At 47.0% G+C, this 23817-nt stretch overlaps 1 protein-coding gene across 3 annotated transcripts in view; it reads right to left on the bottom strand.

Moving 5' to 3' along the window:
- LSM14A (LSM14A mRNA processing body assembly factor) overlaps positions 1-23817 on the bottom strand; it is a 258431-nt gene that overhangs the window by 36598 nt on the left and 198016 nt on the right. For all 3 annotated transcript variants that reach the window (XR_014972249.1, XM_085638768.1, XM_085638769.1), the window contains 2 exons: positions 11960-12131; positions 8593-8824 (listed from right to left, as the gene is read on the bottom strand). Coding sequence is in view for 2 of the 3 variants with exons in the window: in XM_085638768.1 (XP_085494894.1) it covers positions 8593-8824; positions 11960-12131 (404 nt within the window). In the remaining variant the exon portion in view is untranslated. The remainder of the gene's footprint in view (positions 1-8592; positions 8825-11959; positions 12132-23817) is intronic.

Raw genomic sequence — 23817 nt, 5'->3', positions numbered from 1 at the left:
AGGAAGCCACAGGAAATAAAGGGAACAATAGTGTTAACCCCATAACACCTCAAAGGAGCATGCACTTAACTAGCAAGGCTTTGCCTGCCATAGATAATATAAATAGATGGGAGGAAACTAACAAAAAGTGCGCTATTAATCTCCCACCTGAGTGTGCTCCTTATGTGGTGGTACTTACAAATGTACCGCCGCTTGATAACAGGGGTCACCAAGAAACCCACGATTCCTTAAAAAACAAATGTCTATCTTGGCTAAATAGACAATGTGGTTTCCCATTGAATTTCTCTGATAATGTCCTGACTACCAGAAGAGTCAATTGGATTGGGAGCGATAGGAAAAGCTCAAAGGGGGACTGTGTAATTATTAATTTCAAACACCCACAGCATGTTACTACCGTCCTCCTAAGAGCGGCATCTCTACCAATTTCCGATGGCAATGTATGTGCCCGAGCACTAGGTTACTTTTATAATCACCTTAATGTCAACCGGAGGGACAATACTAGAATTTCTATTTACCCGCCCACTTCTAAACCTTATTTTGATATCCCTACACAGAATAGATTTTATGCACTTAGTTCACTGGACTCCAACGATTGACGTACAAAAGAGACGGAGATATGTTTAGCAAGGGAAGAGGGTCCCGATAGGGATGAACATATGGACGACTGTGTACCTGAAATAACTTCTATGGTCTCCGGATTTGCGTCTAATCAGAATGAGGTAGAGAATATTCATGAGGGTAGTATGAATGTATGTGAAATGGGCCAAACAAGCGGGGCTGGCAACACGGAGGGAAATGCCCGAGGTTCCACCATTGGGATTACCACCAGAATAGGTACATGTTCCAGGATGGTGTGCTGGAATGTAGCTGGTCTGAAATCTAAAAGTAGAGACCCTGGTTGGGAATCCTTTATTAATAGGTACGATATTTTATGTTTCCAGGAAACCTGGTGCAAAGATAATATTGATTATGAGGGATTCGTTTCATATAACCTACCAGCATATGGAGTGGGCCCGGGAAGAGCTAAGGGGGGCTTACTCACCCTTGTATCGGTCCATCGCCAGATGCTGGTGATAAAATATGTGCCGGTGGGCGATCTAATACAGATGATCTGGATTCGCGAAGGCAAAAGTCGTAACATCCTTCTGATCAATTATTATAACAACATTTTTGATAGCACCAGGGGCAGAATAATAACCGAATTGGCCAACGCTATTGATACCTTAAGTTTGGACTCCAATGTAGTATTTGATATTATCTGGTGTGGGGATTTCAATACCTCATTATGTGAATTATTATCTACAAAGGCCTGTGGGGTTACGAATAATGCCGGATGGGAGGTCCCACACTTTGGTCATGATATGTATGGGGAAAATGTGAATACATTAATGGGGTGCCTTGACCTGGAAATTTTGGATTGCTGCAGAGACAGTAATGGTTCACCTATCCCCACATTTAGGAATTGGCGCTCCAAATCCGTAATTGATCATGTGTTGGTATCTTCTAGTATTGCCAATTGTTTTGCCCCATTGGAAATGGAAATAATGGACACTAGTGATCACAACTGTATTATTGTGACCATGACTTTGTGGGAGGAGAATGATAGAGAGACAGGGACCACGGTTGGAAATATCGAAGCCCACCGGGCTAATGGGGTAAGGTTGAGGTGGATAGGTGCAAAAGCATCCAAAATGACTGAATCCATTATTATGAAGAATTTAGCAGACATTGTTTTTATTTTAGAAAATAGATTGGATCATGAGCGGGTCTTATCTAGTTTTATAGGAACCAACAATGCCATTAACGCAAAGTTCACAAGTGGTAGCAGGGGTGGTACAAAACCTGGTTTTGTCTGGTTTGATAAAACCTGTTCTGCTGCTCTGACTGATCTTAAGCAGGCCCTAGCAATAAGACCTAGGGATAAAAAATTAGTAACTCTGAGGCTAGAATATAAAAATGCCATTAAAGCTAGGAAGACGGTTCTACAGCTTCAGGCATGGGATTCTCTTAACCAAGCGGCGGAACTTTCTAACTCTGTATTATTCTGGGCAACAGTCAATTCCCCATTCCTTAAGGAGACAAATACACCTGAGTTAACAGCAAATGTCTCCTGCGAAGGCTGGATTACCCATTTTTCAACTATCTTTGATTCAGGTAAAAATAGTAATGTTGGGTCAGATAGATGGCCTATATTACCACTTGATATTACTGTGGAAGAAGTTGAAAGGGGGATTAGGGCAAGTAAGGGAGGAAAGGCCCAAGGCCCGGATGGGGTTCCAAGCGACGTGTACAAGGATGCGCCAGAAGTATGGGGTCCTTTGCTGGCTGTTGTTTTCAACGCCACGGTTTGTATAGATCCTCCGTCGACATGGGAGGAGTCTATAATTGTACCAATATATAAGAAAGGATCCAGGTCCGAGGCTAAAAACTACCGACCAGTTTCATTACTGGATGCTTCCGTAAAAGTTATGAGTAGGATTATGCTGGTAAGATTGGAAGAATGGGTAGAACAAGATCGTATTTTGGCAGATAGCCAATATGGTTTTAGGAAAGGCAGGGGTACGCTCGATCAATGTATTAATTTAGAATTATTGTTCGGGAAGTATAGTGAAGCCAAACCTGGCCATATATATATGTGCTTTGCTGATTTAAGCAGCGCTTTCGACATGGTCGACCACTCTATTTTGTGGTCGACCCTGTTGAAATTGGGTGCGCCAGAGGGCATAATTTATTTTCTTGTCAGGATGTATGAGAGATTAAAAACATGTGTACGTTTTGGTAGGAAGGGAGAATGTACCCCGAACTTTAGCGTAAAACGAGGTATAAGGCAGGGTTGTGTTTTAGCCCCTCTTATTTATTTTATTTATAAATGGTATTGATGCAATTTTAAAGGAAGTACACGCAGATGCTCCCATGATCAATGGTGTTCCAGTACCGGTGTTACTATACGCCGATGATGCTGTGTTGTTGTCAAGAACTCCGATAGGGTTACAACGATTGATGGATAGTTTTGCTTCCTTTATTGACGACAAAAAATTAGTTAACAAAAGTAAAACGTACACTATGATCTGTGGCCCAAAGAAATTTAAACATGTAGTGAAAGGGTTTTTTATTGATAAGTTAAAAGTACAGCAGGTGGACAAATTCTGTTACTTAGGTATAACTTTTTCTAATGACAAAAAGTGGACACATGAATTTAATAATATACGCAATACAATGGCTAGAAATGCCCATGGAATTTTTAGATTTGCTCAGAAAATTGGGGATCGTAGGACCAGAGATATGGTAAAAATTTATCAGGCTAGATGTGTATCAACTGCATTGTATGGGGCAGGAATCTGGGGTTACAGTTGCGCATATGAATTGCAACTGGAACAGAATTCTTTTCTTAAAAAACTTTTATGTTTACCCACTTCGGCCTCTAATGCCTTATGTCATCAAGAACTATCTGTGAACTACCTATCTGACCTTTTGTCACTTAGACCTCTGATGGTTTGGCGGTCTATTTGGTTGAATGAGGAAAAGTCCTTTACAAGGTCTATTATCCAGGACTGTTTGCGATTAGATAAAGTTATAGCAATACCCTGGATTAAATACATTGTGTGTTTCTCAGATATTTTTAACCTGAATATTGTAACTGATCCGAACGCTGTTTTATTGATCCCCAAGGTCGAGTTAACCCCTTCCATGCTGCGCAGATTCCGCCGCTGTGCTGACGGAATCTTGCGCGGGCGTGGTCATGACGGAACGGTTCCGTCATGAGCACAGCTCAACCGTGGCTCATGACGGAACCGTTCCGTCATGAGCACCGAAGGGGTTAAAAGGGTCTTCCTAGCTTTTGTTGAGAGGAAGAGAACAGTTATTGCTGGTACTTTGTCCACTGTTATGTTTTATAACAGATATTTGGCCATGGATGGTTTCCCTGTCTACTTAACCCTTGTCACCAGGCCGACACATAAATATGTGCTGACCAGATTGAGATTTGGAATAGTGCACCATCTGGTGGCCCATCCAGTAATGAAAAAATATCCTTTAGGACCTTGTAGATGTGATGGGATTTCCAAGCAGAGCACAATGCATTTTATATTATTCTGCAAGCTGTACTCTAATTTCCGTATCGTCTTGCTTAAACCCATGTTTGTTAAATACGGTACACGTACGGTTGAGCACGCAATGAAATTGATTTTTAACTTACAATCTGCGGACATCTGTTTTTATACTGCCACTTTTTTAAACAAATGCATCAATTCGAGGAAAAGTATGTGTTTTTAGATGTAGATATGTAATTTTAAAGGTGTAAATTATTGTTTTAACTAAACATAGCATTTAGCGATGTATGATCATGTCTGCTATAAGTCGTTCATATTTTGTATCTGTGATTGTGATTGTGTATGCTTTTATGGTCATTAATTTGTACCGAATAAAGCTGAATTGAATTGAGGACATGGTGCTGAGAGCTTGTCAAACACGAGCTCCACAGCACCATATTGGCAACACTGAAGCCTGGGAAGTTTGGTATCAAACTTCTCAGCACATTGAACCCACACTGATGCCAGTGTAGGATTTAATGTACTAAGCACCCCAGAGGGCATCTTAGAGATGCCCCCTTACAGCTAACTTACAATCCACGTCTGCTCTGAGGCTGCCCAGGCTGCCACACAGCAGACACGTTGTTGGACCCCTGGGTGGGAGAGCCCCTGCTCTCCCGGGCCTGCAACAATGCACATCCTGGGTGAGGTGAGAAATCTCCTCCCCCAGGATGAGCAAAGGGAAGCTTCAAAGGCAGGCCGCCATTTGGAGTTTCCCCAGGCCACTGCAACCCCCCACTCTGGCGGGAAGCTTGGCCGGAAACCCCATACAAGGACAGGGGATGTGCCAGCCTGCCCACCCCACAGGTGGGGGAGGCGAGGTGAAGCACATCTCCGGGCTCTCGCCATCTTGAAGATGGGAGGCCCTACCCTATCAGGATTAGGCTACTGCCCCCCTCCCACAGGAGAGAGGCAGGATAGGGGGTGTACCCACCCCAGGACCAGGACCCATTGGTCCCTGGCCTTCACCTACCTGTAACGCCCCTAAATCTAGTATTTAGGGGCACCCTGAAACTTCCTTCCTCAGATTCCAGATAGAAAACTACAAGAAGAGCAAGAAGAACAAGGACCTGCAGCTGCTAAAAAGAGAAGACACCAACTGCTTTGGCCCCAGCCCTACCAGCCTGTGGACTCTCGAACCTGCACCAGCGCAGCATCTCTCGTGGCCAGCAACCTCACCAACCCCGGAGGACCTGGCTACCTTTTGGCTCTAAGCCCCTGGGACTCCCATGAGTAGAGGCTCTACTCAAGAAACCTATTTTTAACCCCTGGCAGCAGCCCAGAACCGCGGACTCAACACACTCTGCACCAGCCAAGCCTGGCCAGTGCCGGAGTGGACAAAGACCCTGAGGACGACCCCACGGCGACTGTGACCCCGAGTCCGGCACCCAAGGACCCCCCTAGACATCCCGGAAGAAGCCTGCAGCCTCAGAACCGAGTGCCACCCCAACCGCGATCAACCAGAGGGTAAGATTCCCGACGTCAAAAGGCACCCCTGCACCCGGCGCCCTGCGGCCCCCTGTGCCCAATCCCGGGGTACCCACCTAACCTACAACTACCCAACTTACCTCTCGAAGTGGTGGTGGCACCTGAAACATCCTCGTCCCCGAGCCTGCAGCCTTTTTCCAAACCGGAACATTCCCATTGATTTCCATTGAGCGCCCGAAGGCTCAAAAGCACCCTGCACCCAGCCGCCCGAGTGGCCCTGGCAGTGCACTCTCTACACTAATCTACTTCCCCACTTGCCCTAAGTAAGTGACCAGGAGCCCAGCTCCCACAGCCGCGTGGCTTGCCAGACAGCAGCCACCAACCAAGGCCCCCCTATCCCTCATAGGATAACATTGGGCCTAACTCTCTCTGCACCCGGCCGTCCTGAAACCGCTGAGGGTGAACCATCTGTACCTACCTGACACTGGGGGACCCCTGAGTCCATGCCCGGAATTTCAACTCTGCCAGTCGAGTACTTACCCTTAAACCGCTAACTTCATTTTCCTCATAGGGTAACATTGACTGGCTTTTTCTTCAAAAATCTTCTAAGTGTGAACTTTTCAAAACTGCAAATATTCACCAAAAATCAGCCAAGTGACAAAAACGAATTTACTCACCTGCTCCTAGGTGAGCTCCCAGTGCTGGATCTTGGTGCCCAGCCCTGACCCTGAAAAGTGTTCACAACTATACTTACCTCTAACTCATTTTTCTCCCATAGGAAACCATTGTCTGCTTTTCGGTGAAATTTCTTCTAAGTGTCTATTTTTGCACATTTGAAATATTCTTTTAAAATCGTACCATTTCTGCAAACGAAATTACTTACCTGTTTTTGATAAGGACCCCAGTCCTGGGTCTAGGTACCCAGTCCTGGATTACTAAAGTAACGATTAAGTACTCTACCTGCAATTTGAATTTCTTGCCATAGAGATCCATTGAATGTTTTCTTTGAAATATTTTCTAAGTGCTAACTTTTGAAATAGCTAAATATTATTTAAAAATCATTACAGTTATTAAGTCGACTTTCATCACTTGATTCTGAATACTGACCCAAGGCTGGATCTAGGAGCCAGACCTGGAATTCCAAAAGTAATCTGAAAAGTAATTTATTACAAATAACCTGAATTTACCATTGAGCTCAATGCATTGTTATGTTTAGAAAATAGGATTGTTTATTGCAACCAACTGTGACTGTTTACACAAATGTATTGCTTAAGACAAAAGTATTTATATTTAACCCCTCATTCTGAGAAAGTATATTTTTACCCCCTTTGTGGTTCTAAAAATAAAACAATCATATTTTATATATATAAACCATTGGCCTAGAGTTCAGTTATTGAGTGTGTGAAACCATTTGCTGACTGAGAGTGTACAATAAATGCTTTACACTGTCCTCTGGTACTGCCTTACTGCTCGACCAAGCTACCACTTTTGAGAGTAAGGTCATACCTAACTTTGACCTCTATCAGCCTCTGGGGGACTGTGGACTCTGTACACCGTACCTATTAGGGAACAGTATATACAGAGCCACTTTCTCACACCTACCAAACCAGACTACTCGTCCCGGAGCCTCCAAAAACCTCACTAAGTTCCGCTGCCTATTACAAAAACGAAACTCCAATGAACAGTGGCCCTGTTCGTGAAGAAACTCCAAGAAAGGCTTCTGACATGTGGATCCACAAAACACCGCCTCAGAGTCTACCACTGCACCCAACGCCTCCAGCCCAAGTGGCCCATTGATCCCAGCAAGGTTCCCCAGCGATCCAGAGTCCATCATGGGCTGACCCCATCTGCACTCCACGACACTTGCAGCCACAACACGAAGGACCCCCTGATTGGCTCCGGTAAGGATTTTCCGATGTCCGGACACCCCTCCACCCGTAGCCCCCAGGAATTGGAAAACCTGACTGACTGTGTCCAGGTAAACCCTCCCCAACACCCGATCTTACCTGCCCAGCCACTGGTTTCCTTCATCCAGCTTCCTGGTCCAAGCCTGCAGCCTTTGTTTGAGATTGTCGTCCTTCATTGATTTGCATTGGGCACCAGACGTGTTACTCTGCACCTGGCTGCCCCTGTGCCGCTGAGGGTGTATGTTTGGTGCTGGCTTGTGGCACCCCCGATGCTTGTCCTGCCCCCAGAGGCTGACCTCCAGCTCCACTTTACTTAATTCTAATTGGCACGACTAAGAGCCCCCCAGCTCTACTGGTTAACATTGGGTACCAGACTCCGAATCGGACCTCTGCACCCGGCCGCCCTAGTGAACCTTGCACTGTGTTGACCTTTCTGTTTTCCTCCCAAAGGATAACATTGTTCATTTGAAATATGGCACTAAGTGTGAATTTTTCTTGAACTTCAAAGTATTGCTATTTCTAAAGTCTAACTGCTGAACTGAAGTCCTGCACTAAATATTGATTTACTGCATTGAAAAGAATTTATGGTTTGATAACTGTCCTTGCCTGCAACTATGTTTCTTTGCTTCAAGTGATTAAAGTAAAGTATATTTTTACATTGTCTACAGGCTGCATCATTTGTTTTCTTTAAGTATCTCGGCAGGCCTTCCCAAAGAAAGGCAAGAATCTACACTTAAGAAGATATATATTGAAGGAGTGCTCCGGGTCCCTGCACAAGGGCGGGACTATTCAGTGCTTAGGACTATAATTGGAAATCCCCTGCAAGAGAATCTGGGGTTAGAAGTATCCAGCAGAAAAGATACGATGTACATTATGTACACTGTAAATAAGCATTAAGCTGGTTTAGATTTGCATAGTTTTAATGAGAGAAGACCAGGACATTAATATTAATGGTTCCGTTGGAATTCGAACTGTTCCAATTGTAAATGTCTTATTTGCAAGAGTAATTCTAATCAGTAAACTATAGCCAAACACAGATTGTTCTACTGAATATATTTTACACGAAAAATCAGCAGTTAAGAAAATCGAATGCTGGCCCTGCATATAATACACATCAGTCTGCGCTGCACTACGATCATTAAGGGGTTATTATTTGACCAGATACTTACTCTGTATTCAAAATCTGCAAACTCTCTGCCTCCTCGGGTTCCTCTAAAACCACCACGGAATCCTCTAGGTGCACCATAACCACCTCTTTGACCTCCACGTCCTCTGGCTCCACGGAAACCCATGCCACTACTTCTACCTCTGTAGCCTCCACGACCTCTGTTTGAACGCAATGGAAGGCCAAAAGTCTCTGCATTTATTCTTCTTTCTTCAGCCCACGTTTGTCTTCTTTCCCTATTAAGCACCACAAAAATTCATTAAAAATGTCTCCATGTACAACCATCTTCATTTTAACAAAGCAGTTGTCTAAAATGAGGCAAACTTGAGCTTGCACATCAAGATCAGTGCATTATTTGAACAAGTGATACATTTCAATGTCCTACAAACTGGTTTATGGATGAGAGTGCGCTTGGTTAAATATTTGTTAAGTGAAGTTATGGAGCCAATGGCATCCAAATGCTATAAATGTATACTGCAGTTAATTCATCAAATTGTGTGTGGTCCTGTTGCAGATAGTGAAACCTAGAGTAGCTATATGTGTATGATTGCTTACAACTAGTGTCATAACAAGCATTGACAAAGCCAAATGATCAGCAATAATTCATAATGTGTTGAAGCATCAGCACAGAGTGAGAAATACCAACGGGGCAACCAGCTTCAGCAGTAGTTGTAAAATAGTTACTCATGCAGTTGAATGCAAGGACTGGAGGTCGAAGGATACACCCAACAACCAGTAGCATAAGGTGAGAGAAGGCTACTGAGCCAAGAAGTAATTGACAAACTCAAGCTAAAGGCTGAAAGATTAGGGTTGAGAAGAAATATTTAAGAAAAGCTACAAGGAGTGTGTAAACCCTTTCTCTGCAAGGAAAGTGGTGGCCCAGTCCCTTCTTTCCAGGCTCGACTACACTAATGCCCTATACCTAGGAGCACCACGGTTAAGAAATTGCAAATTGTCCAGAACTGTGCGGCACGACAACTCGAATATTCCCAGCCGACAGTCAGCAGGGGCTGCTCTGTCCACCCTTCATTGGCTACCCATTCAGCAGAGTGCAGTTTAAGGCTCTTTGCATTTCACATAAGGTATTGTTAGGTTCTGGTCCACCTATCATACGTTCCCTCATTTCCTTTTACCATCCTGCGAGAACCCTGCGATCAGGCATTAAACAGCTGGCAGTTGTACCTAGAATTAGGAAAGCACGTACAGGGGGTCGCCTTTTCTCATATAACGCAGTAAGGCTATGGAACTCCCTCCCCCTTGCCATTCGGTGTGAAACCAACCATCTGGTCTTCCGGAAACGTATAAAAACCTTCCTGTTTCCATAAACTGATATGTAGTTCATGAACTTTGGCCTCTAGCGCTGGGATGCCTTTGGTAACCATGCGCTTTACAAATGTTTTACAATTACAATTAAACACCTCTTGAAGGTTTTGTAAACACATACATAAAATGCAGTGTCATTTACAACGCCAACAGCTCAAACTCTCGCAAATGTGAGACCTTAAGCAATCGTGGCACCCGCACTTTAGCTTCGGATGTGGAAAGCTAAAGAGAGGGTGCCGTGATTGCTTTAAAAGTAAAGAAATAAAAGTCCTTTTCTACTTCTTTATATTTGCAGCAATCGTAGCACCTGCGCTTTAGCTTAAGATGTTAAAAGCTAAAACGCGTGTGCCGCGATTGCTTCAAAAGTAAACAAATGGGAAAAAAAGGTGGCTGCACGCTTTTTAAAAAAAAACATTTTACTTTGGTTACATTGGGGGCACACGTGCTTCAGCTTTGAACATCTTAAGCTAAAGAGAGGGTAGCGCGATAGCTTCAAAGTAAATAAAAATGCAGGCTTTTTTCCCCATTTGTTTACATTTAAAGCAATTGTGGCACCCGCGCTTTAGCGCAAGATGTTTAAAGCTAAAACGTGTGTGCCACCATTGTTAAAAAATGTTTTTTTTTTTTTTTTTTTTTTTTAAAGTAAAGGCACGCCTGCCACTATTGCCGAGGTGTGCCACGCTGGATAAATGATAAAAAATAAAAAGTGTTGAGGGCAGGAAAACCTGTTTAAGAAACTGGTGCTTGGAGGCTGTAATTAAAGCCTGCCGAGCAACGACAAATGTAAGAAGAGAAAAGGCGGTACTAAGGAGGGACTACCAAGCCTATTGACCAATGAAAATCCACAATTTACAAAGGGCAGGAGCCAATTAAAAAGATGGGTGGAGCTTCATGCTCTTATCCTCAACACGACTATTCAGCGAGCGTTTGAACTTGGAGCCTCTTTTCGTTTCAAAAACGAAATTTGTATTCCAGAATTTGTGTTTCCTTTCTGGCTGACAGCACCCGCATTGAGTGGGGTCTTCAAAGCAAAGCAGTTACAGCCATTTGTTTTAGCTTGACCAGAAAGTCAATTTGTGGATTAGTTTTCCCAATAATTGACTTTCCCTAGTGCGAAGGGTTTTTATCAACAAAAGTAAAGTCCTGAGGATGGTCTAACAGACAAAGACAACATTGGACCGAAACATCGACTTTTACACCTATTCCTTATTTTATTGAATTACAGGCAATTTTGGTATTGTGTAAACTCTTCAGATTGCCTATGAATACTTTGTGAAAAGGAGTTCACAACTGTAACTATGAAGATTATTTAACTCTATGTATTGTTTTACTTCTGGCTATATTGTGTTGATTTCTTGATTTTGTACCCTTTACAACTAATGATTTTTTTATCAATATAAAACTCAGTTTCAGAAAACCTACATCTGTGGTGTTCTCATCTCTATTTCTGTAATAATGTTTGATTTATTGATAAATTAATAAAATAGTTTTCGGAGTAATCCAACTGGAAGCGACTATAACAGAGCTTACCTGATTGTAATTTCTCAATTGCTATAAATATACATGTGAACTAATCCCTTGTAGGCACAGCTACCTGCTTATTTAATTGCCCAAGCCTTCAAGGGTCTATTGGTTTTCCCATTTTTTGAGATCTTATCCTCAACACAGCATGTCTCAATAAGACTGCGAAATCGCTGCCTAGGCAACACCTAAAAAGGGCAGGTTCAAAAGCCCTCTCAATGTATATTGTAAGCAACAGGTCAGTTTGACAGCTACACTGTTGATTCCCTAGTTCATAGGTCTGGGTTTCAAGACAAGAGTCCCAATTACAGAAGAAGGACTTGAAAGGTAGGAAATAGAGAGAAAAAGTAGGGATCAAGGAATTTTAAACATTTCAAGCTCTATCAAGAGCAATAAAAACATAGCCAGTCAGTGTCATTTATCTACAAATTTCAATCTTAACACTCTGCTTTTTTCTCCAATCATGAGTCCCAAAATATATATAAGTACAAAGTAGATGTCAGAAAAACGACTGCCAGAGTATTTACCTATTATCATCACAGGAAATGTTGTCAAAGAAGGATTTGGTTTTGTCGTAATAGCAGCTGGATGCAAGAGCTTCCTCTTCATCAGCATTACCTTCACTATTCTGGGTATCAATTCCAGAGTCACCTTTATCTTCACCGTTAATGGGTTTTTCCACCTTCTCAGGTTTGTCATCTAAAATGTAAAACTTAAATTATTTGAGAATTTAAATAATCTATTCATTGTGCTGTCTACTGCGCTTACGAACAGACTAGATAGCAATAACATACCACATGCGAACCCACAACAATTTGTACCACAAAACGTTGCAAATGAGATTAACATAAAACTCCTTAGTACATGTTGCTAGACTTGCCTGCCTCATCCGTTTGTTCATTCTTAAAATGTGAAAAAGGGGGAAGGGCGGGTTAAAGACAGTATCTGAGGGCAGGGTGTGGTAGAGGGGGGTAGTCACAGGGACAGGAGGGAGCTACACTGAAGCCATGGAGTAATCTTCTCCACTAAATGTCATCCTTGTCAATAAATCTATTAATTCCATCTTAACCTCAGTATGTATAACTTCATTACAGAGAGTTCTGTTTCAACTAGATTAGACCTGCTCAAAGTTGCCCCCTACCTCCCTCAACCATCTTCTAGCTCCATGTACATAAAGAACAAGTTACTTACCTTCGGTAACGCTTTTTCTGGTGGATACAGTATCTGCCTGTGGATTCCTCACCTTGTGAATATCCCCTGCGCCAGCATTCCATGGCACTTTTCCCCCAGCTCTCTACGCCGACTACGTCATAATGCATCGGCTCCGCTCGCGACTCCGTATGACGTCACCGGAGCCATAAGAGAGCCACGTCGGCGTGATGACGTCAGTTCCACCCATTTTTTCCGTGCCTCCGAGGCACACAGGTGGACCAACGACAGATTCAAAGTATACACAGTATACAATATATAACCAAATATACACAGTACATAAAGAAAAGGAAAGCTAAACAAAATATGCATTTCCTACAAATGTACCAGAAAGCATAACATCTCAAACAAGACAACTTTTAAGGTATACAAAGGTGGACAACGGGGAGGCGGGTGGGCCAGTGAGGAATCCACAGGCAGATACTGTATCCACTAGAAAAAGCGTCACAGAGGGTAAAAACTTGTTCTTCTGATGGATACATCTGCCAGTGGATTCCTCACCTTGTGAATAGATTCCCACAGCAGTCCCCACTCCCGGAGGAGGATGTCCACCTTCCTATACCAGAAAGTCTTGCAAGACAGAGCGCGCGAAGTAGCCCTCCCTCCTCATCTCAGAGTCCAAGCAATAATGCTTTGCGAAAGTATGGAGGAAGGCCCAAGTCGCGGCTTTACTAATATCTGCCACAGGAACACCCCGGGCCAAAGCAGATTTAGATGATTTAGCTCTAGTTGAATGAGCCCCAATAACCTCAGGAGGAACCTTACCAGCCAGGGCATAGCAGATCTTGATGGCAAGGATGATCAATCTTGATAGAGTGCGCTTGTGCACTGCTCTTCCTTTGGAATGTCCAACATAACCCACGAAGAGCTGATCGTCCAGACGATAGTCCTTCGTTCTCTCCAAGTAAAAGCCAACAGCTCTCTTTGGGTCCAGGCGATGAAGACTTTCCTCCTCCTTCGAGGGATGAGGAGGTGGATAAAAAAAACAGGGAGAGTAATAGACTGCCCCAAATGAAACGGAGTAACAACTTTGGGCAGGAAAGCAGCCCTGGTCCTGAGTACCATCCTTTCAGCATGTAATGTTAGAAAAGGGGGTTTAGAACTAAGAACTTGAAGCTCACTCACCCTCCTTGCCGAGGTTATGGCTACAAGAAAGACCGTCTTAAATGACAACAGCCTCATAGGACAACTATGAAGAGGCTCAAACGGGGACCCCATCAGAAAAGTTAAGACAAGATTAAGGTCCCACTGTGGCATTACAAAAGGAGTAGGTCGAAAACTTGTTTGTAGGCCTTTGACAAACCTCAGCTTGAATTAAGGCACTCGTACCGCGCTCCAGGAGGAGTTTGACGCGCTCACACGATACCGGTTAGCGCTCTTGCGCTTTTAAAACTTTAGTTGTTATTTTTGGTAGCGCTTAGCGCTTTTTTAATATTATCCCGTTTTTAAGGTGCAAATTGTGTTTTTCGACCGGACATATAGCGCTTACCCCCACATAAAAGTTAATAAGCACCGCTGTTGGGAGCGGACTCACTTAGCTCTCTGGACACACTCTCGGAACGGCGTCCGCTATCTTGGGTGAGGCAGGGACTCCTCGTGGTGACACTCGGCCAGCGCACTAGTTTCGCAGACCGGACTCCACGCCCTACTTAAAGCTCGCTATGACGACGCGCAGCGGAGATGCGCAGCGGAGTCGCCGGACCCACGCCGGAGTCCAGCCAGAGTCCTGCCCGTCTGGGCTCGTCCGGGCTCGTCCGGGCTCAGACGGGCTTAGGGCATGGCACTATGTCAAATTTTCTACCACTGCGTATCATCTACTCACGAGAGGAGTTACTTGCATTACGCATCAACCCCCGGAAAAGCACCCTGTTACCAACTTGGGTGCGCGGACACTCCCCCCACGAGGATTGGACGCATTGCTTCATCCTCCTCCTGATACAAGTACTTTACTATGGGGCATGCTTAATTGCAGGTCACTTCCGTGTCATGCCGTAGAAATTAACATCCTTATTCAAGAGCACGAACTAGACATCTTGTTTCTGTCGGAAACGTGGATTACTCCTGGTTCTGATGCGGACATTGTACTTGCCCTCCCTCCAAGTTACCTTATTGGTCATTTGGATAGACCTGAGGGACGAGGGGGTGGACTTGCCGTTATCTATCGGGATAACCTTAACTGTAGGGTCTGGAGGGGCTTGGTGGCAGATTGTGAGAGTTGCCACTTTTCCATACAGGTATCACCAACGGTTACATTGGCTGGCCTGCTTATTTACCGACCCCCGGGTAAGGTCGGCAACTTTGTAAGCTCTGTGATGGAAACGGTAACCCTCTTGGCAACATCCACATCTTCCTTCATTGTGCTAGGGGACCTGAACCTGCACTTTGAGGACACGGCGGACATGATTGCAGCAGACCTCAAAGGAGATCTATCGGCTTGTGAGCTCCGGTTAGTCAACTCAGGAGCCACCCACGTGAAGGGCCATTTGCTGGATCCGGTATTTTCGAACATCCCTCGGCTGAGGGCCAGACCAGCTCTTCCGCTCCCATGGTCTGATCACTCCTTAGTGTCGATGGAATGGCAAATCAATCTGCCCTCTAAACCGGCACCTCAAGAGGTGGTGGTGGACCGTATATGGTCGAGACTACCGATCGGTGACTGGACTCAGGCCCTGGCAAATTCACAACCCGTAGCTGAGGCAGACCCGATTCAAGGAGATGCTGACCTCAACCGATGGTTGACTGCCTCGCTTGATGGCCTCATACCGGTGAAAACCCTACAGAAGAGGGAGAAACGAGTTGGTTCTGCCCCCTGGTTCACGGATGAGCTCCGCCGGCTTAAGAAAGGATGTAAGAAACTGGAAAGGGCCTGGAGGAAGAAATTTGATGCGGCCAGGCGCAAGGATTACTGGACAGCGATGAGAGCCTATAAAGCGGCCCTCCGCCTGGCAAAAGCACAATTTTTTGAGGAGCGAATACAACTTGCCTCAAACTCCTCCAGGGAGACCTTTAAGGTGGTGCAAGAACTGCTAAAAGTTCCTGAGCCAGCAGTCACCCATGACCCTGAGAGATGTAAGGAGTTGGCTAATTTTTTCCATACTAAAATAGTAAAAATACTAGACTCTTTACCCCAGGTGGCTATATCTCATGGGATTCAAGAAGAACCCCTCCCTGTGGGGATAAAAGAGGGTCCCTTCTCCCTTGACATGTTCGGCCCAGTTTCAGAAAGTGAAACATTAAAAGCTATAGCTTCCATAAAAAGCGGTTCCCCCATGGACCCTGTCCCTTTTAAAATCCTAAAACAAGCGGCAATCGCTGTGGTTGGGCCCATTACGAACTTGATCAATGCCTCCTTCTCTCGTGGTTTGGTGCCACCCACCTGGAAAAAAGCCGTGGTCAAGGCTCTTCTAAAAAAATCTAACCTCGACGCGACTGAGCTGGCCAATTTCAGGCCCATTTCTCTGTTGCCAGGTCTCAGCAAAATTGCTGAGAAACTTGCTAACCATCGACTGTCCAACTTTCTTGAGTCAAATGGCCTGCTCCGAGACTCACAGACCGGCTTCCGTCCCGGCCATGGCACCGACACGGCCCTCCTGGCGGCCGTTGAGGAATCGAGGCGCATCTTAGATTCGGGAGGATCAGTGGCAGTGATCCTCCTGGATCTGAGTGCGGCATTCGACACCGTTGACCATCAGGTGTTGACCCAACGGCTGTCAAAGGTGGGTGTGGCAGGTGTCGCCCTGAAATGGCTCTGCTCATTTCTGGAAGACCGTTCCTATCAGGTCTGGGAAGGAAGCAACAAGTCTCCATCTATTTCTCTCCAGTGGGGGGTGCCGCAGGGCTCGTCCCTGAGCCCGACATTATTTAATGTCTACATGGCCCCCCTGGAGGATGTGGTGACCCCTTATAACATCAAAATCGTCAGCTACGCTGATGATACTCAGCTGGTGGTCGCCCTTCCTCAACTGGTGGAGAACCCTGACTTGTTGCACTCATGTCTGGCGGACGTCCACACCTGGATGAGCAGTTCAGCCCTGAAGCTGAACGGCTCTAAAACAGAGATCATGTTGCTTGGAAACAAAGCGCCACCACTGCCACCTTCATGTTGGCCAAGCTGTATGGGTGACTTTCCAACCATGAAAGAGGAGATCAAGAGCTTAGGAGTCTGGCTGGAGCAAGATCTTTCCCTTAGAACCCACGCCAAAAGAACTGCGGGAGTCTGTTTTGCCCTGCTGCGGGCTGCGCGGAAAATTCTTCCGCTTCTTCCTTTTCCATCAAGGAAGTTGTTGATTCAGGGTTTGATAACATCTCGCCTTGATTACAGCAACAGTCTGTTTCTGGGCGCCCCTGAATCGACTTTTAACAAGCTTCAGCAGGTGCAAAACGCGGCAGCTAGACTCCTTATGGGTATCCCCCGGACAGAATCCGCCAGACCCGCTCTCAAGGCACTGCACTGGTTACCGGTGCGGGAGAGAGTACAGTTCAAGGCACTGTCCATCGCCCATAAAACATTCCAGGGCGGCGGGCCCCCTCTTTTAGGGAGCCTGGTAGTACCTTATAAAGCGAATAGAGCACTGAGGTCTGACCAGAGGTGTCTGCTCCAGGTCCCGAGAGTAAAAAGATCACGCACGGGAGGGAGGCGATTCTCTGTGCATACAGCAATGCTCTGGAACTCCCTCCCATTAAAACTCCGCGCTGAGACCTGTACCCTGCGTTTTCGCAGAGACTTGAAAACACATTTGTTTCCCCGGTGAGTCGCTATCTCTACTCCATGGTCCCACGGTCGATGCACTGTTCATAGCGCCGGGATGCCCCAGGGTAGCTGTGCGCTATATAAGTTTTAATAATAATAATAATAATACATCCGGAGAATTAAATAATGATGGTTGATCAGGTAGACATAGAAAGGCCGATAGAAAGCCCTTGACTGTGGCCACAGCACAGCCCTGCTGAGCCAAGGAAAGAGCAAACTGGAGCACCTCAGAAAGATGGGCTTTTAAAGGGTCAATGGATCTCTCTCCACACCATTTTACAAACTTGGACCACCTGTAGGAGTAAATGGACTTGGTGCAGTGTCGCCTGGCCGATAAAATAACATTCACCACATCAGGTGGGAGAGAGAAAGAACTCAGGTTGCCCCGTTCAATCTCCAGGCATGAAGGTCTAAGCTCTGGAGGTGTAGAACCTCCCCCTCAGACTGCGAGAGGAGGTCTGCCCTCAGAGGGAGACGGAGCAGAGGGCACGAGGAAAGGTGGAGAAGATCTGTGTACCACACCCTTCTTGGCCAATCCGGGGCGATCAATATAACTTGGGCCCGGTCTTTGCGAATCTTCCTCAGAACCCGAGGAATCAAGGGTATGGGAGGAAACGCGTAAAGGAGTTGTGAGCCCCAACTCAACTGAAACGCGCCCCCCAACGCCCCCTGCATCTGAAACTGGAGACTGCAGAATGACGGGCAGTGCGCGTTCTCGCGGGTGGCGAACAGGTCCACCCGAGGGGTTCCCCACGTCCGAAAGATGTAACGAACCACCTCCGGATGGAGCCTCCACTTGTGGTCGGCGGAGAACTGCCGACTGAGACTGTCCGCACGCACTTTCAGCACCCCGGCCAGATGATTTGCCATCAGACAAATCCGATGGTCCTGAGCCCAGGACCAAAGACGCAGGGCCTCTGCAGAGACAATGCGACCCCACTCCTCCCTGCTTGTTGACATACCACATAGCGGTAGTGTTGTCCGTCAGGACTTGAACAGACTGACCGCGAAGGGAAGGGAGGAAGGCCTTGAGTGCCAAACGAATCGCCCGCAATTCCAAAAGGTTGATGTGAAGCAACCTTTGCTCTGGAGACCAAAGACCCTTGATCTCCAGATCCCCAGATGAGCACCCCACCCGAAGGTGGAGGCATCCGTTATCACTGTGGCCACCGATGGAGGTAGATGGAAGGGCTTTCCTTAAGACAGATTGCCCTCCACGGTCCACCAAGATCGATCCGCTGCAGCTTCTCTGGAGATCCTGATCGACTCCCTGAGATCTACGGTGTGCTGATACCACTGCCTGCGGAGGCACCACTGGAGCGCCCTCATGTGCCAGCGTGCATGGTTGACCAACAGAATGCAGGAACCGAACAGACCGAGCAGGCGAAGGACCTTCAGAACCGGAACAACCGCTCCATTGTGGAATAAAGGGGGACCATCTCCTGTATGTCGAGAATTCTTTGAGGAGGAGGAAATGCCAGACACACAGTCGTGTCCAGTACCGCCCCTATGAACAGGTTGTGTTGAGAGGGAACCAGGTGAGATTTGGGCACGTTTATCGAAAAACCCAATTCGAACAACAGCTGAGATGTTACCTGCAGATGATGCTGCACCATCTCTGGGGACTCTGCCTTCAGAAGCCAGTCGTCCAGGTAGGGGAAAACCGGAATGCCCGACCTCCTGAGATGGGCCGCTACCACTGCCATCACCTTCGTGAAGACTCGAGGTGCGGAAGAAAGACCAAACGGGAGGACCGCAAACTGGTAATGTTGCGACCCAACCGTAAAACGGAGATACTTCCTGTGCGACTTCAGGATTGGGACATGGAAATACGCGTCCTGCAAGTCGATCGACACCATCCAGTCTCCTTGCTGCAACGCTTGAAGAACCTGCGCAAGGGTCAGCATCTTGAATTTCTCCTGTTTCAGGTAAAAGTTCAAGACTCGGAGGTCCAGTATCGGACGCAATCTGCTGTCCTTCTTGGGAATCAAGAAATACCTAGAGTAGCATCCCTGACCCCTTTCCTGCTCCGGAACCACTTCTATTGCACCCTTTTGAATCACAGCTAGTACCTCCTTCTGCAGAAGAAGCAGATTGTCTTCCGAACCGTAACCTTGGCAAGGAGGGTAAGGGGGAGGAAACTCCCGAAAGGGAAGGGCGTACCCAGTCTCCACGAGGTTTAAAACCCAAAGGTCGGTTGTAACAGATTTCCAACCCCGCAGAAAGTGGGACACCCGACCCCCCACAGGTCTTACATGATCCAGGATGGGGGATCTGGGGCGGCTTCCCTGAAGCTTCATTGGGAGCAGAGGAGGCAGAAGATGAAGAGGGGTTGCGTCCAGAACCTCTCCGACCTCTTTGTCTCCCTCTATAGGACCTATAGAGGGGATTCTGCTGTTGTTGCTGCTGAGGCTGCCGGTAGGAGCGAAGTGAAGACCTCCCGAAACCCCTGAACTTCTTAAGTCCAAATCCTTTAGGAGGAGCGTGCAGACCTAAAGATTTAGCTGTTACCCTACTCTCCTTAAATCTCTGTAGGGCAGTCAGCCTTTTCACCAAAAAGTTTGTCAGTCAAAGGGAAAAGCCACCAAGGTGGCCTGAACGTCCGTAGAGAAGCCAGACGAACGAAGCCACGCCTGCCTCCTAGTGGCTATAGACGACCCCATTATTCTCGCCACCGAATCAGCCGTATCAAGGCCCGACTGAATCACCTGTCTCGCAGCGGCCTGAGTATCTGCGACCACCTCCATAAAGGACTCCTTATCACCGTCTGGTAGCTTAGGGGCTAAAGATTTCATCGAGTCCATCAAAGCATGAACATAGCGCCCTAGCAAGCACGTGGCATTAGTGGACTTAAGCGCCATGCTCCCAGATAAAAAGGTTTTCTTAGCCGCTTGATCAACCTTTTTGGACTCCCTGTCCGCAGGAGTCTGAGGGAATGCTCCTGAAGCATGCTTCGAGCAGGACGCCTGCACCACTAGACTTTCTGGCGAAGGGTGCGAAGATAGAAATTCTGGATCCCCAGGAGCCACCCTATATCTTCGCCACCTGCCTGGAGACCGCTGGTGAAGATAGCAGCTTACGCCAGACTTCCACAATTGGCTCCAAAATAGCCTCATTGAAAGGCAGCAAAGGCTCACTGGTCGAGGAAGGCGAATGTAGCACCTCCGTAAGAAGGTTAGGCTTATATACCGCAGAGGGCAACTGCAAATCCAACAGCTCTGCGGCCTTTTTATCACCATATGATAGGGAGCCAGTTCCTGCGGCGGAGAGGACCTAGTAGAAGAATGCTCCCACTCCGGAGTCGTGTCCAGGCCACTAGCCTCCTGAATCCCCTCAAACTCAGAGGACGTGTCAACCTCACCTTCCTCCACCTCCACTCTATATCGTTCTTCATCCAAGACCCTTTGGGCCTCTCTTCTTGAGCGGACCCGTGGAACCGGCGTCGCCGGCGCCGTACACAGTCGGTGGAGCCAGAGGTGTCGAGGTCTGCGGCGCCGGACGCAGCGCCGAGGTAGACGGCAAAGGCGTCGAGGAAGGCTCCTAAGAAGGTCGATCCATTCGAAGCCGAGATGGATCCCCAGACGGCGCCGGAAACTGCCGAGAAGGCGCTATCGGCAGGAAGGGCATAAACTGGGCCTGAGCGTAATGCTGCGGCACTCCCGGAGTATAGGCCAAAAAACCCACGGGACCAGTAGGTGCACCGGATGGGAAGGCAGCCCGTTGGAAGATTCCATACATTGTATTAAAAAAATGTGACTAATCCGTACCCGGGAACTGTGGATAATGGCGTGGTCCCGGATCCATCTGCGGAGTACCTGGTACCGGCGCCGCAGTGTCCTCCACAGGCACCGCAGGCTCATTGGGCTCTAGAGAAGGCTCTTCTCCTTGCTCAGCCTCAGAAGCCGAAGACTCCAGTGGAACCGGTGACGGCGCCGGTGACTGCGCTGGGGACTGCGCCGGGGAGTGCGCTGGAGCACGCTTCGGCGAAGGAGATCCCCCAGGAGACTTAGAAGGAGAAGGAGATATATCCTTACTTCGGCGTCGAGGCGAAGTCGATCGACACCTTGCTCTTCGAAGACCGGCGCAGAGAGGAATGCTTCCTTTTCTTATGGTGTTTCTTCAGCTTCGAAGAATGCGAAGTCGACGACTCCGGCCTTGATCTCTCCTTCTTCCTACCTCTCTTCTCCTTTTTGGCCTTGGCCATGAAGAGCTTCGCTTCCCTTTCTTTCAACGCCTTGGGATTCATCCTCCTGCAGCTGGAACAATATTCCACGTCGTGGTCGGATGAAAGGCACCACAAACAATCATCATGGGGGTCTGTCAGACATGTGGCCCCCACATTCCCTACAGGGAATAAAACCAGACTTCCTTGTCGAAGACATGACAAATTTTTTCCAATAGTAACACCAAACTACTACAAAGTAGCAGGAGAGTGCTGGAAAAACCGTTGCGCGTAGACGGCGCGGAAAAAAGGGAACTGACGTTATCACGCCGACGTGGCTCTTATGGCTCCGGTGACGTCATACGGAGTCGCGAGCGGAGCCGATGCATTATGACGTCGTCCACGTCGGCGTAGAGAGCTGGGGAAAAAAGTTCCGTGGAATGCTGGCGCAGGGGATATTCACAAGGTGAGGAATCCACTGGCAGATGTATCCATCAGAAGGTCACTGCTCACATTTTGGCTGAAGCAACCAATATGGAGATCAGAGCATATTGGTAAAGTATAAAAAATTAGCCCATCTTTCATGTGTGCTAGTAAATTTAGTTCTATAGCAACATTGTGGCTACTATGTATAGCAGGACTAATATTTATAGACTGCAACTTTAAATGCATACATTTTATAAGCCTTCACATTATGAATTAAGTTGATTTCCAGATGGCTGGGTATTGTGGATCATGGGACACCAACTGAAAACCAATGCTTCAACAGTTCTAACTAATAATTGAACTGTGGGCAGCACAGTGGGGGGTAGGCCTACAACTACTATAGCAATTTCTGAAATCGTAAAGGCTATAAACATTATTCCAACAGATCTAGGATCTGCAGGACCAACTCTAGTCTTTCACACTAAAATCACCACACCAGTGTTATGAATGGCAAAATCCTCCTGGGCCCTCTGGGATTGGAACAAACAGCAACAGGCCTGCCAGGGTTATGGGCTGGTTGAAGACAGTCTATGCTCTCACCTAATGAACAAGTTACTTACCTTCGGTAACGCTTTTTCTGGTGGATACAGTATCTGCCTGTGGATTCCTCACCTTGTGAATATCCCCTGCGCCAGCAACATTCGGAAACTTTTGTAGCAGTCCACGCCGATGAGGTCGAAGACGACGTCACAGACACGGCTCCGCTCGCGACTCCGCTGACGTCACCGGCTCCATAAGACCACCTAGTCGGCGTGATGACGTCAGTTCCGCCCCTTTTTTCCGTGCCTTCGAGGCACACGGACGGACTGACAGCAATATATATATACACAGTATACACAGTACACAATATGCAGATCAACACACAGTGTGGAGAATAAGCAGAAAGGCAAAAGAAATAACACAAAGCCCTTGAGAGATATAAATACATTTTGAAACACCAACAACAGAACTATAGGTATATAAGGATGGACAACGGGGAGGCGGGTGGGTCAGTGAGGAATCCACAGGAAGATACTGTATCCACCAGAAAAAGCGTTACCGAAGGTAAGTAACTTGTTCTTCTGATGGATACATCTGTCAGTGGATTCCTCACCTTGTGAATAGATTCCCACAGCAGTCCCGCTCCCGGAGGAGGGTATCCACCCTTCTACACCAGAAAGTCCTGAAGGACGGAACGAGCAAAGTGTCCGGCCCTCCTCACTTCGTTGTCTAAGCAATAATGTTTTGCGAAGGTGTGGAGGGAGGCCCAAGTTGCCGCCCTACAAATGTCCTCCACAGGAACCCCCCTAGACAAAGCAGATGTGGAAGACTTTGCCCTAGTGGAATGAGCTCTCAAACCCTCTGGAGGTTCCTTACCAGCCAGGGAGTAGCAGATCTTAATGCACAAGACAATCCACCTGGAAAGGGTGCGCTTGTGCACCGCTCGACCTTTCCTGCAGCCAACAAAGCCCAAGAAAAGCTGGTCATCAACTCTGAAGTCCTTTGTCCTGTCCAGATAGAAGCTCACCGCCCTCTTAGGGTCCAAGCGGTGAAGTCTCTCCTCCTCCTTGGAAGGGTGAGGGGGAGAATAGGAGGAAGGAAGGGTAATGGATTGCCCCAGATGGAAGGGAGTTACCACCTTAGGCAAAAACGCAGCCCTGGTCCTGAGTACCATTCTTTCAGCATGAATGGTCAAGAATGGGGGTTTTGAACTTAGAGCTTGAAGCTCACTTACCCTCCTTGCCGAGGTGATTGCAATGAGGAAAACCGTCTTAAAGGACAACAGTCTCAAGGGACAC

This window comes from Triturus cristatus, chromosome 12 (genome assembly GCF_964204655.1).
Source record: "Triturus cristatus chromosome 12, aTriCri1.1, whole genome shotgun sequence".
Classification (NCBI taxonomy): Eukaryota; Metazoa; Chordata; class Amphibia; order Caudata; family Salamandridae; genus Triturus; species Triturus cristatus.
Note: the sequence above shows the minus strand (reverse complement) of the source record. Positions and strands in the feature narration are given on the sequence as shown.